General features: G+C 39.5%; 1 protein-coding gene across 1 annotated transcript in view; it reads right to left on the bottom strand.

Moving 5' to 3' along the window:
* Positions 1 to 19198, bottom strand: part of GRID2 (glutamate ionotropic receptor delta type subunit 2) — a 1156109-nt gene that overhangs the window by 388422 nt on the left and 748489 nt on the right. Inside the window, exon 5 of the mRNA XM_070948519.1 lies at positions 15457 to 15510. Within this exon, the coding sequence (XP_070804620.1) occupies positions 15457 to 15510 (54 nt within the window). The remainder of the gene's footprint in view (positions 1 to 15456; positions 15511 to 19198) is intronic.

Consider the following 19198-nt stretch of genomic DNA (forward strand, 5'->3'; position numbering starts at 1 on the left):
TATAAGGTGTGGGATACACTTAGTATAATAAGATGAAATATCTATCAATATCCAAAAAGCTTGTGCTTTACAATTTTTTTAAAGCAGGGGTGTCAAACTCGATTTCACTGAGGACCGCATCAGGGTTATGTTTGACCTTGGGGGGCTGGGTGTTTGTGGCCAGGGTGGGCATGGCCAGCTCAACGTCACTCATCAATGTTCTGTTTTCGGCCATGATGGCCTTCTGCAGCCCTCTGTCAGCAAAGACAGAGCCTGGGCAGGCCATGCGTAGCGTCCATTTGAGCTCCATTTTGTCTGGCAGAGGGTTGTAGGAGGCCGTCATGGCTGAAAATGGAGCCAGAGAAGGCTGCATGCAGCCCTCCTGAGCTCTGTTTTCACTGGCAGAGGCACCATGGGCTGGTCCTTCATTGTTTCCGGGATGGGCCCGTAGGCCAAATCTAAACACCCTGCGGGCCGGATCCAGCCCATGGGTTTTGAGTTTGACACTTGCTGACTTAAAGCTTAATGGAAACTATAGCCAAGAAGAACCCAAAGGAAATTCACTTTATAGTTTATTTAATTTTTTTTTCATATGCAGATATGAAGGCAAAGAAGCAAAATAAGCAGGAGAGATACTGTGCGCACTGAAAGCAGAGAGAGAGAGAGAGAGAAGACAGAGAGAAAGGATAAGATGATGAACAAGACAAGTCTCTTCTGTGACAGAGCATACAGGACAAAGTAATGTCAGAGCATTTCCATCTCCAAGGACAATATATGACGGATCTCAAACTGACTGTTTTGAAAAACAATAACAGTTTAAAGGCAGTGCTGAAGAATTAATCGCTGAATAGCAAAAAGTTTCAGATAATCTCAGATGGCTTCAACAACCACAATAATTTTTAATACATTACTATTATTAATTGATAAGATTGTTGTAATCTATTTTATATTGTATGTAATATGCATTTCGATTAAAAAAAAAAGGCCTATTTTCCTCTCCTTTTCCACCTCAACCCAATTTAAATCCTGCATCAGTCCAGATGGTGATAAGCCTTCTTCCTAAGATTATTGGCAGAAAGGTACTTTGGTTTACCACATTTAAAAAAAAAAAACACAAGAAAAAAAAACACAGGAAAAAGTAGAAAGCTTTCTGAGGGAAAAACAAACTTGGAGTTGTCTTGTAATACAACGGAAGTACACTAACCAGTGGTGGGTTCCTCCCGGTTCGGCCCGATTCCACCAAGCCGGTAGCGGTGACGATATGACATCACCAAACCGGTTCTGCCCCCCTGCCCCCCCACCCCCATGTTATTCTTACCTTTTATTTGGCCCCACCCCCAATCTATTGCTGCCTCCTGAGTCCCAGCTGATCGGCTAGAGGGAAAAAAACTGTTTAAACTCTTGCCGCGGGGCTTCAAAGGGCTGCCCTACAGCTGATCAGTGTTAAAAGAAAACAAATGGGTAGACCGGTGCCTGCAAAAATACATGAGTAGATTGGTACAGCTCTGCAAGCAGTTAAAAGCGTGGTAGACCAGTACCTCCGCTAAATCCTAAATAATTGTCACATGACCATCAAGCCACACCCACAAAATAAGCCACGCCCACAGAACCGGTAATAAAAAATTTTAGAACCCGCCCCTGAAAATAACCCAAAGAGATAAAAAATGCTTGAGATGATCTCACATGGATAAGTGTGGTTTGGAAACAGAACAAAATCTGTCTTGATTTCACTTTGATAGTATGCATAGGATTAAAACAGGATGGTGTTATCACTTTTTGTCCTCCAAATACAGTTGGCAGGATAGTTGGGCAGTAGGAATAAGGTCAGTGGTGAAATGCAACTGGTTCTATCCAGCTTGGGCGAACTGGTAGCGCCAGCTGCAGGAGGCTCCGCCCACGCACCCAGACATCATCGCACCCGTTTTTGACCCTCTGCGCATGCGTGGCAGAGTCAAATGTGTGCACTCACATTTGCGAACTGGTAGCGAAGGTAAGTGGATTTCACCCGTGGATAAGGGCTGATTCAACGAAAAAGATGATATGTGTTCACTGACTTGAATTATAATAAAAATAATAAAGGTGAGATAGAAATAAATTCTTGATAAGAAATAAGAAAATGTTCAAAAAGCTGTCTTTAAGGTACCAGTAAGAAAAGTTTTATTTCTAAACTATAGAAAATGATAGCTTCCTACTATTCTGTATTGATCAGATGAAGTCTCGAGCATTTTGTTTAGGTCTGGGTTTTAAGAAGGATTTTCAAGAAGGACTCAGAGATACCTCAGCAGATTCAGAAAGGCAGTGAAGACGATCAGGGACAAATTAAGATTTATGAAGAGAAATGGAAGTAATTGGGCATGCTTAGCCTTGAAAAGCTAAGACTGAAGGGAGATGTGATGTTGCCTTTCAAATATCTGAAAGGACATCATGAAAAAGATATGAAGTCTTTTCATGACTAGGACATATATAATAGATTTAAGTTGCAGAAAAGCAGTTTCTAACTGAATGTTACGGAAAAGAGAAAACCTTCCTACCAGTTACAGTGGCTTAATCATAGAACTAGCTACCTAGTAAAGTTGTTATTATTATCAGTGTTGTTACAGTAGTCAGGAGACCACAATGCAAGTGCAAAACATAGTTTGGCTTGCCAAGTCAACAGCCCTGTTGTAGGACATGCTTGCACACTTCCCAAGGTGCATCACAGGGGGGCAAGTTGGCTTCACACCAGAGAGAAAGACGAGGGGTTCTTCCTGCAGGGTCATCCAAGGCCACCTGGAGCTGCCTTGCAAATGGGCACTTCCCAGAACTGGGAAGGTTCAGAGCCATCAGGAATCTGACTGCCTACACAGAGCATCAACTTATCTCCTCACTGAAATGGTACCTATTTATCTACTTGCATAAAACATGCTTTCAAATTGTTTGATGGACAGAAGCTGAGGCAAGTGACGGGAACTCATCCTGCCATGTGGTACTAAGACTTGAGCAGCCAGAGCAGAGACAATCTCTAGTGTCATTAAGCTACTAAACCACACCTCTAAACCTAGTGAGTAGTGGGCTGCTTTTTACAGAACATTACCAGTCAGACCTGTTCCTTTGCTATAGTCTTTTATTTGCTTTTTGATATTTTAAAATAAATAAAAAGTGTTTTAAACCCCGTCCCCTGCCCTACTTTAACTTGGATTCTGAATAGATCAAAGGGTTAATCAGAAAACTTATTCAATTTATTTAGATTTTTTTTTAATTTTGGCAGGGAAGAACATGATTAAGTCCCATATTAATTCATGACAATCTTTGTCCACATCTATGATGCTGAAGGTCCATCTTTTATAAAAAAAAATAATGCAAATAATCATATGTAAGAAAATAAAATAACCAAAAGACTGGCTGTAATTCAAAGTTACTTTAACATTTTCTTAGCTGATTATATAAATATAATTTATGAAAAATGGATATAGATTAAAGTATAAATAATGATTAATGTTGCTACTTAAACATGCCTATATTTAAATTTTCCACAAGTAGGTCAGATGTAATACTATGCCTTTATTTCTTTAATGGTCCAGCAAATAAATGTGAAGAGCCATGAATTTTAAACATAAATCATCTTGACTACATTAAGTCTATTTTATTCTTCTTCATAGACTGTCATAGACTTCTGAAGCCATCTGTTATTTTTGTTCTTTATGAAATATAGATTTTTCGGAAAACAAAATAACACCTGGCATCAGCTGTGTCCAGTGTAATATCCTGAATTTCTGGTCGATTAATCCTTAATGTACCATAGATAATGGCTTCTCTCAGCTTACAAAGCCGTCTTATCATTTAGTCTGTATCATTTCAAATAGCCACAAGATGGAGAGCAAAGTGACCAGTTTTTACAAAATATAAACCGTTTTTATGGAGCAGCAATATAATTAGAGATGAAATTTTCAGAGAATTTATTAGTCATTTTACAAACCAATTCAACTGAAAAGAAAGTGATTAAAAGTATATATAATATTGAGAAGCAGATATTGACTTGGCTATGAATGGAAAAGCAAATTTTTAAGAAAGTCGGATAAATGAAGGTGAATATAGGTGTCCCAGGATAATGTTGCAGGATCCAATCTGGGTCGGTCACTGGGGCCAGAAGTTTTGTATTCCAAGCTTTCGGACTAATCCTAAATTTAGCCGTTCCTATTGATGTAAAACTTTGAGGATGGATAGGTGAATATATATTTATTTATTTATTCATGAATCAATTAAATAATACATTAGGCCTGAGACTCCTTAACTGGGAGAATAGCTCCAACAGATTCTAGGAATAACTTCAGAGCTATCTGTTTAGAAGAGGGCAGTGTTAGGAGCAGCTAAGATCCTACACAGAACCCTCAATCTCTCAGGCCTCTGGTAGAGAACCCAAGACTGAGGAATACCACCTATACAGGTGTGAAGGAAAACAATCCACCTCAGCTCTCCACGGGACAACTGTTAACACATGAAGCTGTTTATGACATTCTTAATTTCAGCATGATTCTTCTCCCTTTACACCCTAGATCAAGGGTGTCAAACTCAATTTCATTGAGGTCCGCATCAGGACTGTGGTTGACCTTGGGCGCTAGGCAGGCATGGTCGACTGTGTGAGTGTGGCCAACTGGGTGGGTGTGGCCAGCTTAACACCACTCCCCAAATTGCTGGCATGTTTCCTCTTCGCACTGGGTAGACCAGGCCGCAGCCACATTGGCCCGATGTGTCCTCTTTGCATTGGGTGGACCGGGCCGAAGCAGTAGGGCCGGCCTCTGATATTTTCCAGGACAGGTCTGGGGGCTGGATCCGACCACATCTGACCCATGGACCTTGTGTTTGACACTCCTGCCTAGATATATCCACCAGGATCTAAAGAGAGCCACAGCCTCTTCCACTTGTACTTCTGTACATTTTCCAGGGTCCTTGTCCAAGCTGTCTTTGAGGCTTCTAAGACACACATGTCCTCTTCCCTTAACAAGAGCCCTGGTGCTGCAGTGATTAGAAAGCACTATTGCAGACTAACTTTGCCCACAACCTTGAGTTTGATACAGCTTTAGGGGCTTGAGGTTGATTCAGCCTTGCATCCTTCTTGAGGTTAGTAAAATGAGGACCCACATTGTTGGGGGCAATATGTTGACATTGTAAACTGCCCAGACAGTGCTGTAAAGCACTATGGGGCAGTATATAAGTCTAAATGCTATTGCTATGGATTCCAAATGTGAATTTTCATTTTTCAAGAAAAGTTGATAAATTAACAGGGAAAAATCAGCAGTGTTTATTTAAATTCATTTCTATTTTTTAAAAAATGAATTTCTGTCATAACTTTGTCCCTTACATTGTTCTTGCTTCACTCAAACCATTCAAATATGGCTATCATCGCAGCATTAAAACATCAGGTACGAATTTAGGCTAAAGAAGTTTATACACTGACATTATTTGTATAAGTAGTTCTACCATTTAAGCAAAGTGTTCTGAATTGAGATCTCCTTTTATTACACATTATTGTTCTCTTTGCCCACATAGGCAGATCCCATGCACCTAGGATTTCCTACATGTAAAATAGCATCACTGCATACGTGGTAAGATAAGTGAATTGGGTTATGTCTCTCTATACTAATAAAAAATGAACAATTTTTTAATATGAAACATCATGCTCACAGGACTCACAAAATAGCTGGCATCTATTTTCTAAAATGTTTGGATGTTTAAAATCTCTGCAGACACTTGTGCTTTGTTTCTCAAGAAGCACAGAGCATTGGTTCCTTGGTATTTAGAGCCCACCCCCATTTTAATTAGAATTCACAACTTTTGTTTTGTATATCAGTTGCTGCCCAAAGACATATTGTGTATTTTTCATATATTATCAAGAGAATAAAAATACACAGAGAAAAGTAGGTTTAGGAAAGTATAAGTAATATATGTTATGTTACTATAATGAGGCATTATAAGTACTGTAGAGAACAAGTTCTCATTTAAAATATAGATTATACTGAGTTTTCCTTTGTTTATACTTTTAAGAGGTAAACATTTCTAATTTCTCTGTTATTTTCTGTAGTTAATTAGAGTTTTGAAATTAGAGTTAATATTAAAAAAAGAAAACAGTAAACTAACATGCATGTATATATATATATATACACACACACACATACATATACATACATACATACATACATACATATATAGAGAGGTGGAATTCAAATTTTTTTACTAATGGTTCTGTGGGCATGGCTTAGTGGGCGTGGCTGGGGAAGGATACTGCAAAATCTCCATTCCCACCTCACTCCAGGGGAAGGATACTGCAAAATCCCCATTCCCTCCCCACTCTGGGGCCAGGTTGGACAAGAAGCAGGGGAAATAAATATAGTGTGCTTTTTACTTGCAAAAAGGTTGATTCCCAGAGATATTTGGATTTTACAAAGTCTAAGGCAGTGTTTCTCAACCTTGGCAACTTTTCGTGGACTTCAACTTCCATTGAAGCATGTCATGTGGGGAATTCTGGGAGTTGAAGTCCACATATCTTAAAGTAATTACGATTGAGAAACACTGGTCTGGAGTGATAACCTTAGATACCTGATGTCTATCCATCCATTAAAATTTGTCTTCTTCCCATCATCATTCCTGGGCTCCTTTTCATCACTATTTCTGATTATCTCCCATGTTGAGGAAAGATTCCCATATGAACTCACAATAATTATAGCATGATCAGCTTTGAATTTCTATAATTGGGTTTTCCTCCATATGCTAGGCAGTTGGAAATTGAGAGAGGGCCTTTTCAGTTATGACATACCTTCCCAAATATGTTCATCTTGGCACCTAATCTGTTTAATTTTAGGTAGCATGTCAACATTATCTATCTTTTCTGAGAATATGGTAAATAAAATGGATTTTTAATAGCAATTTTCTGCACTGATTTATCAGACTGTATTTTATAGCAATGTTAATGTTGATCTTACCATCTGTTTCTCCCTTTCATGGATCACCGCCTTGTTGCGGCGAAGGGGCTTGCATAGCGCAATGAAGCTATGAGCTATGCCATGCAGGGCCACCCAAGATGGACAGGTCATAGCAAAGAGTTCTGACAAAACGTGATCCACTGGAGAAGGAAATGGCAACCCATCCCAGTATCTTTGCCATGAAAACCCCATGGACAGTACCAAAAGGAAAAAAGATATGATGCCGGACGATGAGCCCCTCAGGTCAGAAGGTATCCAATATGCTACTGGGGAAGAGCAGAGGGCAAGTACTAGTAGCGCCAGAAAGAGTGAAGCAACTGGGCCAAAGTCGAAAGGATGCTCAGCTGTGGATGTATCTGGTGGTGAAAGGAAAGTCCAATGCTGTAAGTACTCCATAGGAACCTGGAATGTAAGATCCATGAATCAAGGCAAGCTGGACGTGGTCAAACAAGAGATGACAAGACTGAACATCGACATCTTAGGAATCAGCAAACTAAAATGGACAGGAATGGGTGAATTTAATTCAGATGACCATCAGGTATACTGCTGCGGGCAAGAATCCCTCAAAAGAAATGGAGTAACCGGCATAGTCAATAAAAGAATAGGAACTGCAGTACTGGGATACTGTTCTGTCTCCATCTCACACACGCACCCCCACAGACAGTCAATAGTGAAATAAACCAGCCGGCAAAGGTTTCTCTAAGAGCAGAATTGGCAGCAACCCAGTGGCTGGCTGCCAAGAGTCTTTTACTTACGAAGGGAGTGTTTTTCAAAGCCAACACACAAGAAACAAGGGAATACTCAAAAAGTCCAGCAATGCAGAGAGGTTTGTTCAATATCAGTTTTTGCTCATCACAGAGCTTGAACGGTCACCACACCCCCTTTTATACCCTGTGGGGTGTGGTCCAGTGACTCAGCCTAATCCCTGGCACACCTCTTCCTCTGCTGCGCGTGCTTATCTCTGCGACGCTGTCGAGGATCCAGCCAAGACTCATCATCATCATCATCATTACTGTCCACCTGTGGCTGCGTGGAAGTGCTTCGCCCCGGGCCTATCTCTTGGCTTTCGGAGGACACCGGAGGCATTGCCAGAGAGGAGGGTCCTGGAGAGGGAGGCCTTGCCAACTCCTCTCCTTCACTCTCGGAGTCTTCTCCTGCTGATAACACAGGCTCAGTGATCGGAGCCACAACAGATACAATCCCCAAAATGACAGAATGATCTCAGTTTGAATCCAAGGCAAACCATTCAACATCACAGACCACAGTAGTCTAAGTCTATGCCCCAACCACTGGTGCTGAAAAGGCTGAAGTTGACTGGTTCTATGAATACCTACAACATCTTCTAGAATTAACACCCAAAAATGATGTCCTTATCATCATGGGGGAATTGGAATGCTAAATAGGAAGTCAAAAGATAACTGGAATAACAGGCAAGTTTGGTCTTGGAGGCAAGGCACAAGGCTGATAGAATTTTGTCAAGAGAATATGATGGTCATAGCAAACACTCTTTTCCAACAATCCAAGAAACATCTCTACACATTGACATCACCAGACAGTCAACACAGAAATCAGATTGACTATGTGTTCTGCAGCCAAAGATGGAGAAGCTCTATACAGTCAGTAAAAACAAGACCAGGAGCTGACTATGGCTCAGATCATGAGCTTCTCATGCAGGGGTGAAATCTAACATTTGTTACTACCGGTTCTGTGGGCGTGGCTTGGTAGGAGGGATAATGTGACTGGGTGGGTGTGGCCAATTTTTTTTTTTTACTTTTAAAACCATTTTTTCTACAACCTCTTCAGCTAAGAGGTTGTAAAAAAAATGCTTTCAAAAGGTTCTGATGATCCAAGCTGAGTTCCCTGATTGGCAGAAGCTTTTTAAAAAGCCTCTGCCGATCAGGGAACTCAGTTTGGATCGTCAGAGCATTTAAAAGAAAAAAAAACCCTTTTTTTCTTTTAAATGCTCTGACGATCCAAGCTGAGTTCCCTGAAAGCCTCTGCCGATCAGGGAACTCAGCTGGGATCATCAGAGCATTTAAAAGAAAAAAAGGTTTTTTTTCTTTTAAATGCCTTTGACAAGCCACGCGATCATCAGAGGCTCTTTTTTTTACTTTTAAAAGCATTTTTTTGGCTAAAGTTGTAGAAAAAATGCTTTTAAAAGTAAAAAAAAAGCCTCTGATTATTGTGCGGCTCAGCTGGGCATGGGGAGGTGGGCGGGGATTTTTGCTACCAGTTCTCCGAACTACCCGCCTCCATCGCTACCGGATCGGGTGATCCGGTCCAAACCGGGAGCATTTCACCCCTGTTCTCGTGGCAAAATTTAGGCTTAAATTGAAGAAAGTAGGGAAAAGCACTCGGCCATTCAGGTATGAACTAAATCATATCCCTGATGAATATACAGTAGAGGTGACAAATAGATTTAAGGAATTAGATCTGATAGACAGAGTGCCTGAAGAACTATGGACAGAGGTTCACAACATTGTACAAGAAGTATCAACTAAAACTATCCCAAAGAAAAAGAAATGCAAGAAAGCAAAATGGCTGTCTGAGGAAGCTTTGCAAATAGCTGAGGAAAGAAGGGAAGTGAAAGGCAAGGGAGAAAGAGAAAGATACACCCAATTGAATCCAGAATTCCAGAGAATAGCTAGAAGAGATAAGAATGCCTTCTTAAATGAATAGTGCAAAGAAATAGAAGAAAACAATAGAATAGGGAGGACCAGAGATCTCTTCAAGAAAATTGGAGATATGAAGGGAACGTTTCATGCAAAGATGGGCATTATAAAGGACCAAAATGCCAGGTAGAAGAGATTAAGAAGAGGTGGCAAAATTACAAAGGAGAACTATACAAGAAGGAGCTTAATGTCCCTGATAATCACAATGGGGTGGCCACTGACCTCGAGCCAGACATCCTGGAATGCGAAGTCAAATGGGCCTTAGGAAATCTGAGCAACAACAAAGCTAGTGGAGGTGACAGTATTTCAGCTGAGCTATTCAAAATCTTAAAAGATGATGCAGTAAAAGTGCTACACTCAATATTCCAGCAAATTTGGAAAACTCAACAGTGGCCACAGGATTGGAAAAGGTCAGTTTACATTCCAATTCCAAAGAAGGGCAAAGCCAAAGAATGCTCAAACTACCACACCATTGCACTCATTTCACATGCTAACAATTATGCTCAAAATCCTACAAGCTAGGCTCCAGCAGTATGTGGACCGAGAACTACCAGAAGTGCAGGCAGGATTTCGAAGAGGCAGAGGAACTAGAGATCAAATTGCCAACATACGCTGGATCATGGAGAAAGCTAGGGAGTTCCAGAAAAACATATACTTCTGCTTCATTGACTATGCTGAAGCCTTTGCTTGTGTATATCACAACAAATTGTGGCAAGTTCTCAAAGAGATGGAAATATCAGACCATCTTATTTGTCTCTTGAGAAACCTATATGCAGGTCAAGAAGCAACAATGAGAACTGGACACGGAACCACTGATTGGTTCAAAATTGAGAAAGGAGTTCGGCAAGGCTGTATACTGTTGCCCTGCCTATTTAACTTACAGCAGAACACATCATGAGAAAGGCAGGGCTAGATGAATCACAAGTTGGAATTAATTAACAAGTTGGAGAAATATCAACAACCTCAGATATCACTCTAATGGCAGAATGTGAAGAGGAACTAAAGAGCCTTCTAATGTGGGTGAAGGAGGAGAATGGAAAAGTTGGCTTGAAACTCAGCATTAAGAAAACTAAGATCATGGCTCCCGGCCCTCTCAATTCCTGGCAAATAGATGGGGAAGAAATGGAGATAGTGACAGATTTTATTTTCCTGGGCTCCAAGATCACCGCACATGGGGACTACAGCCAAGAAATTAAAAGACATTTGCTCCTGGGGAGGAAAACTATGGCAAAGTTAGACAGCATACTAAAAAGCATCACCCCGCCAACAAAAGTGCAAATAGTCAAGGTTATGGTTCTCCCAGTTGCAATGTATGGCTGTGAAAGGTGGACCATAAGAATGGCTGAGAATTGTGCTGGAGAAGATTCCTGCGAGTCCCTTGGACTGCAAGGCGATCAAACCAGTCACTCCTAGAGGAGATCAACCCTGACTGCTCTTTAGAAGACCAGATTCTGAAGATGAAACTCAAATACTTTGGCCACTTAATGAGAAGGAAGGACTCACTGGAGAAGAGCCTAATGCTGGGAATGATTGAGGGCAAAAGAAGAAGGGGATGACAGAGAATGAGGTGGCTGGATGGAGTCACTGAAGCAGTCGGCGTGAGGTTAAATGGTCTCCAGGGGATGGTGGAGGGCAGGAAGGCCTGGAGTTGTCCATGGGGTCACGATGGGTCAGACACGACTTCGCAACTAACAACAAACTATCTCTTTGTGTGGTTAGAAGCTGCTTTTAATGGAAAAGTGAGGTTACTATGAATGAATATTTGTCTTTCTGGCAGCGTTTGATGCTGCAGATCAAATGATTTGGGTAATATAGAGGTGAATTCAGAAAACCAAAGTGCTCTCAAGTTTTTTCTTAAAACATCAAAAACCAGAAACATCTGAAAGCAAAAGATGGAAAATCATTCCATGAGCCACTCAAAATTTTGACTTTAGTTTTCCTTCTCCTTAGCTGAGGAGAACAATTTAATGTTAGGATTGGTAAGAATCACTTTCTAACACTCCTTTATTTTCTCCCAGGACTGAAACATTCACAGTTATTCTACCTCTGGATACACAGTAAATTGTTTCTGAGCAGAAGAGAAGTGTGTAAAACTACCCTTCTTAAAAGAAAGGCAGGATATAAAAATGACTATATATATATTGCACAGCACAGCTGATCATCAGAGTTACCAGTTCATCTGAACCGGTAGCATTTTTTTTACTACTGGTTTGCCTGAACCGGTAGCTTTTATTACTACCGGTAATAAAATACGACCAGGTGAACTGGTCCAAACCAGTAGCATTTCACTCCTGCACAGGCCAAAGATGAAACAGGGCACAGTTGTGGGTGAGTTCAATTAACTCATCTATCCCTTCCTTAAGAGCACCGATGTAACAAGAAATTATACAACAATGCTCTGGATTGAGTTATCAGGGAGCAGCATGGCAGAGACCAGCCTCAATTCACTGGACACAAGATTCTAGAAAGCCCCTTGGAGGGTTTTGATGGTTTCAGAGATTCTAGAGGAGTAAAATCAAGGGTCTTTCTCCTGAATTCAGCATTTTTGTTTTCAGAAACTGTTTATGTCAAGATTGAAGCGTTTTGATTCTTTCAAACCTTAATGCTTTTCAACTTGTCAATGAATTGGGGGGAAGGAAAGGGGAAATGGAATGTGAAGAGTGTGAGAGACATGGAAACTATCAAGGTCACCACTGTAGTTGTTGGAGAAAGAGATGGACTGTTCCCATAACAAAAGGACGTCTCATAATTGGACAATGTGATCACCTAGGGGTGGGGAGAAGAAGAAGCTATTGCTTAACTAGGCAAGCATTTTCGCTGGAAAACCAGATCTGGTTTTGTTTCTTCAGTACCAATACAGTGTATCCAATAAAGTTTTATTTTTGGGAATTCAAATCTCCCAAGAGGGTTTCCTTGTTTTGGGTTTGCTAGTAAAATAATATGAGAATGAGAAAAAGTGGTTGTTGCTTTAAGAGCCTTGATACTACAGTGGTTTAATGCACCCTGTTATTAACACAGCTGCCTGCAATTTCTGCTGGTTCGAATCTCTCCAAGGCTCAAGGTTGACTCAGCCTTCCATCCTTTCTAAGGTAGGTGAAATGAGGACCCAGTTTGTGGGGGCAATAAACTGACTTTGTATAAAATATACAAAAGAATGAAGGCTATTGCTTAACGCATTGTAAGCCGCCCTGAGTCTCCGGAGAAGGGCGGCATATAAATCAAATTTAAAAAAAAAAAAAGAATAATCTTATCTTCAATGAGTAGATTCCTTAACCAGGACACCTGTTTCAGGCTCATGTGCAAATTTCATTAATGAACCGCAGAGAGATGCTGTGTTTAACCTCATGAAGGATTCAACACACTTCTTCCAAATTACATTTGAAGTATGAATTGTATGGAAATGCTATCCTGTAATTCATAAAATCCCAATGCTAATCCATTAAAGGTGCCAGAAGAATTTAAAAATAATCATTACAGTGTGGCAACACAAGTTCCATCCCTCTGGTATAGACATTGTAACATCACAAGCCTATATGGAAGGAATGGATCTTGTGCCACGAAGTTACAAAACTCATTCTATCATTAATGATCAATCCACTACTGGATTCTGTGGTTTAGCCATATGAGTGGCTGTGGCATTGGTGCCTACGATAAATTCTGAGATTCCATCTAAGCTCACAGTCATAATGTAGCCAATATTGACCATAAAGTTCAGCCCGGCCTAATTTCTTAATCATGTTTGGAATTACGTTTTTACTGCTTTTCAAATACTGTATTAAGAATCTTTGGTATGGCAAGTTTTAGGGTGTTCCCTGGTGACTTTCGTTCAGTCCTTAATGAAAGAAGATCTTAGGAGAAGATGACTTTTGGTGGGGAGGATAAATAGCACATGGGTGATTAGAGTGATGTTTTTGGAAAGTTATAAATGGTCCAGATAGATCTGAAATAAGATTTTGAAATTAATTATAAGAAGTCTTCCGGTGGGAAACAGCTGTTGTTCTGAATTCTGGAAAAAATACATCACAGGATGGGACTTTGAAGGTTGGACACTAGAAGAAACCCAAAGGAGTTAAAGATTACAATTAAAGGAGAAGGATATTTGAATTCAACTTGCTGACACAGAACAGAACAAATAGGAGATGCCCATTTTAGTGGCATAGTAGGAGATATGATACATAGTTTCCTCTGGGGGCAAACTACCTCATTAATTAATTAAAATAGGATAATATGGGTGTAATATATTAGTTGATAAAACATGTATGGTTATAATTAAAATAAAACCTACTTGGATAATATTTATTTAGGAAATATATATCCTAAGCAAGGACTGATATGTTTTTAAAACACAATTTAGTGATTTTAATGATTTTTAAGTGGATGTTTTTAAAGACGGGTGGATAAATAAATATAATGTAAATATTAAAGATAACATGATTGATTTTAGTTTGACTATCAAATAAAAAATGAAATTTCACTTATAATGGGCATCATCATATTCTATTGTAGACATTCTAGATTCCAGATATTAATATTATATTAATATTTAAATTGTATCACATAAGATGTGATACAATTTAAAAAGCACAGATGTTTTATTAAAAAAAGATAAAGTCTAAAGTTGATATAAGACTCAAGACCCAAGCATAACATTACCTTAAAATGTTTCAAATGCTTACCAGTAATTAAGTATTTAAAAATTATTCTAAATTTCTAAGATATGACTTTTGTTTTTTCTTCGGGTGATTTTTATACAAACATGCCCTTTATATATTTTTTTATCCCAGCATTTTTCTTAGAGCAACCAGCAATTTTTTTTAAAAAAACCCCAACAGTTCATATCCCGTTAATAACTGAGTTCTATTTTTCAAAAAAATGGCACTTGCAAAGGAGATATCTGTAATTCAAATGGTGGGGTACTGCTGAACCCACACAAAACTGTGCAAAAAGGAAAATTAATATATCTGAACATAGAGAAGTCGGTGACAGATAAGAAAATGAGAAAAGTACAAGCCAAAAATAATAGAATGCTGAGAAGCATCTCAGTAAAAACAAATCAAATGTAAAGTTTTGTTACAACAGCACATTTTAAAATGATTTGCTGTGATTGCATTATTTTTCATGATAATAAATACAACTATAAGTAAACTATAGATATATGTTGTGAAACTAAACCTCAGTTCCTTATTACTATCTTTACATTTTCACATTTTCAGTACAAAGGCAGAGAAATTAGAGAGCTCCCATGAAATATATAGTATGTAAGTCTAAATGAAAGTCAGAATAAAGAATCCTTCCCCAAATAATCTCTTCACTTAAATTATTATCATTTAAAATGAAAAAAAAAAAAGACATTCAGCTGAATTGCCACTTATCACTTGTACATTCAGCTATAAACAGAATATACCATAATCCATCAGAAATAATGGGGGGCTTAAGTTAATAATGATTTAGAGCTTAATTATTTCAACAGGACTGTGTATTAAATATATATTGGATTTACTTATATAAATGCATTGGATTTGTAAAGCTAGTTAAAGATGACAATTGAGACAGTGTACAAAGAAGATTTATTTTTAAGTATGTCTAAATCTGGCCCAATCCATTCTACTTTATTTACTATTTACTCATCTCAAAAATTCAAATTCATTCTTAGTTTATATAATCCTTGCCATAAATTTAAATTAAATCTTTTCCGTTCTGTTTCCCCAATTTATTTAAGCAACATTTGTGTCCACTAGCTCAGCTGAACTTTTACTTCTGCTCCTTGTTTCTTCTTGGCAAGGACAAGACCACTAGGAATATTCTCACCCTTAGATTAAAAACAGGATTCATGTTTGGTTGACAGTTACCTCATTTATAATGATCCAGTGACAGTCAAAAGCAACCAAATTGGCTTCCACAACCTGAAATAGAAAAGAATGCAGCCATCAGTCATTTTATTTATACCAAAGTCAGTGATTATTAAATAGATGTTTGCCACAAAGGACAACAGAAGCTCAGCGGTGGGGATGGAGAAAGGAATCATAGCAGAGGCATTAAAAACAAAATAATTATGAAACCCCAGATCTGAAAAGGCTCCCTTCGCCCATTCTGTGGAAATAAAAAGGCTTTTTTGTGCAAGAACAGTCCCAAAACATTTGGATTATTGTTTGGTTTGTTAATTAAACTGTGGGATTAGAGAATGAAGAAGGTAATTCCCTTCTATCCATCCATCCATCCATGAAAAGTCCATATGATTATTTAAGCCTTAATGTTTGCTGATGAATTGAAAAACACTAAAATATTCAAGATGCACCATTTTTTTAAAAAAATGGATTTTCCACCGTAGCTACAGTAGAAACATGTTTGGTTAATAAATGCCCTACCCTGAACTGAGTTTAGGGAAAACTCATCCTCTGCCCTGGAGCAATATTTATTTATTTATTTATTTATTATATTTCTATACCGCCTTTCTCCCGTAGGACTCAAGGCGGTGTACAGTCAAGAAAAATATAGACACACAAACATCATAAAATTGCTAATTAAAATTGTTACTTAGTTTGGTCAATTAAATAAAACCCAGAATTAGATAACATTTAAAAATCATTTGCATGTTTGTATGTTTAGCCCTGCCTGTTGGAACATCAGGGTCTTGAGGGCACGGCGGAAAGCACGGAGATCAGGGATATTCCGTATCTCCGGGGGCAGTTCATTCCAAAGGGTTGGAGCCCCCACAGAGAAGGCCCTCCCCCTGGGAGTCGCCAGTCGACATAATTTGACTGACGGTACCCTGAGTAGTCCCTCCCTGTGAGAACGAACTGGTCGGTGGGAGGCTATTGGTGGCAAAAGACGGTCTCGTAGGTACCCAGGTCCTAAGCCATGGAGCGCTTTAAAGGTGATAACTAACACCTTGAATCGCACCCGGAAGACCACCGGGAGCCAGTGCAGCTCGCGTAGGAGAGGTGTTACATGGGCGTAATGAGCTGCGCCCATAATCACCCGCGCGGCTACATTCTGGACCAGTTGGAGCCTCCGGGTGCTTTTCAAGGGGAGCCCCATGTAGAGAGCATTACAGTAGTCCATACGGGAGGTAACTAGGGCATGAGTGACCGTGCGCAAGGCGTCCCGATCCAGAAAGGGACGCAACTGGCGGATCAGGCGAACCTGATAAAAGGTTAAATATAAATAAAATATAAATATATTTTAAATAAATAAATATGATAAATATGAGGCACAAAGGGAAAGAACAGAATAACAGAGTTGGAAGGGATTTTATAGATCATCCAGCTCAATTCCCTGCTCAAGCAAGAGACTCGATATCATTTCTGACAAGTGGCTGGTCAGTCTCTTCTTGAAAGCCTCCAGTGATGAAGCAGTCACAACTTTTGAAGGCAAGCTGTTCCGTTAGTTGATTGTTCTCACTGCCAGAAATTTTCTCCTTATTTCTAGGTTGAATCTTTCCTTGATCAGCTTTCATCCATTGTTCCTTGTCTGGCCTTCAGATATTTTGGAAAATAGGTTGTCCTCCTCCTCCTCTCTGTGACAGCCTCTCAAATATTGGAACACGGCTATCTTGTCACCCCTGCTCCTTCTTTTCACTAGACTAGCCATGCCCAGTTCTTACAACTGTTCTTCATATGTTTTAGCCTCCAGGCCCCTAATCATCGTTGTTGCTCTTCTTAGCACTCTTTCTAGAGTCTCAACATCTTTTTTATAGTGTGACCAAAACTGATGTCAATAGACAAAATGTGATGCTCCTAAGCTTTATTGTAAAATCATAAATTCAGTTATTGTGGCCACCCAGTTTTAATGAAATATAAAGGACTGTTCAGACTAAACAAAATAAACAGATGGGGAAACTGGACAATGGTAGAATGATGCGTAACAGAAATAACAAGTAAATAAGCACCACTAGCACCTGAATCCACCTGTGTCTTAAATAGACTTAGACTTTTCAGTAGTAAAATAAAGTCAAAAGCGTGACCAATGCAGAGTAACAAGCAGTGGTGGGATTCAAGTAATTTAACAGCTGGTTCTGTGCCCTAATGATTTCTTCCAACAGCCAATTTGCCGAACTGTTCAGAAAGTTAACAACCGGTTCTCCCGAAGTGGTGCAAACTGGCTGAATCCCACCACTGGTAACAAGTATCATGCAACTTAGTCAGAAAAAACAGCAACTACTTTGACCAAAATAATTTGGAAGTTTAATTCAATCAATTAAATGATTCACCCACTTTATTTCCACCTCCATCTGATTAAAAATTATTTGAACAAGAAGTCTACTCTTGTTTCCTTCCTTCTCTTCATTACAATAATTGGATAAAAGCAAGGGATTCCATACTTCAGCTGTTATGAAACAGCTGTTTTCATATTTATTATTATATTAAAATGAATGTAATTTGTTTTCTCCATTAGCATATAATTCATTCTGTATTTTTTAGTCCAAAAGCAGCACTAACATAGACCAGATCCAATTAGTTAGAAGAGTAGTCCCTTCCCAATCTTGTAGCTTACCTGACTCAGGTAGATCACTGTACCCTCACCTGAGAGAGAAGAGATTAAATAGAATAATGCTAATGAGGTATTAGAGCTGTGATGGCGAACCTATGACACATGTGCCAGAGGTGGCACACAGCGTCCTCTCTGTGGGCACACGAGTCATCACCCCAGTTCAGCTCCGCTGCGCATATGCGTGCGCCTCCCACTTGCCAGTTGGTTTTTGGGTCTCTGCCGCATGTGCGTGGGGGCGGGACATGTGCAGAGGGGCGCACATGCATGCGAGGGGGCAGAGCATGTAAGGGGGGGCATGCGCACATGTGCAGGGGTGGAGTGCATGCAGGGGGCCGCATGCACAGGGATCACACGCACATTGCATTTTGGGGGTTTGGATGTGCACGCGCACTTTGGGCACTTGGTCCAGAAAAGGTTAGCCATCACTGTAATAGGAGAATACTCTTCATTGATAAATTCTCTTGAATACTTTATATAAAGATTGAAAGGTGAAGTGAATATATCACCTGATTAACTACAGGTAGTCCTCAACATACGTCCACAATTGAGCCCGACATTTGTGTTGTTAAGTGAGACATTGTTAAGTGAGTTTGTCCCCATTTTACAACCTTTTTTTGCTACAGTTGTTAAACGAACCACTGTGGTTGTTAAGTGAATCTGGCTTCCCCATTGACTTTGCTTGTGAGAAGTTTGCAAAAGGTGATCACATGATCCCAGACCACTGTGATCACATGACCCCAGAGCCCTGCAACCATCATCAATACATGCCATTTGTCAAGCATCCAAATTCTGATCACATGACCATGGGGATCCTGCAATGGCCACAAGTGTGAAAAAAGCTTCATAAGTGACTTTTTTCATTGTAACTTTAATGTCACTATGTCATTTTGCCATTGTAACTTTAAACGGTCACTAAATAAACTGTTGTAAGTTGAGACCTTCCTATATATTTTTTTAAAAACCTGATTATTAACAGGTAAAAAATTAGTAGTTACTCAGAACAAAACAGTATACAAAACTGTATACTGTACAAGAAGAAAAACTTCAGGAGTAATAAAACAGATGTTCCCATGTCACTTTAACACATTGATTGTTTCTGAG

Source organism: Pituophis catenifer, unplaced genomic scaffold (genome assembly GCF_029215685.1).
Source record: "Pituophis catenifer annectens isolate HBS135680 unplaced genomic scaffold, rPitCat1.0.hap2 SCAF_8, whole genome shotgun sequence".
Classification (NCBI taxonomy): domain Eukaryota; kingdom Metazoa; phylum Chordata; class Lepidosauria; order Squamata; family Colubridae; genus Pituophis; species Pituophis catenifer.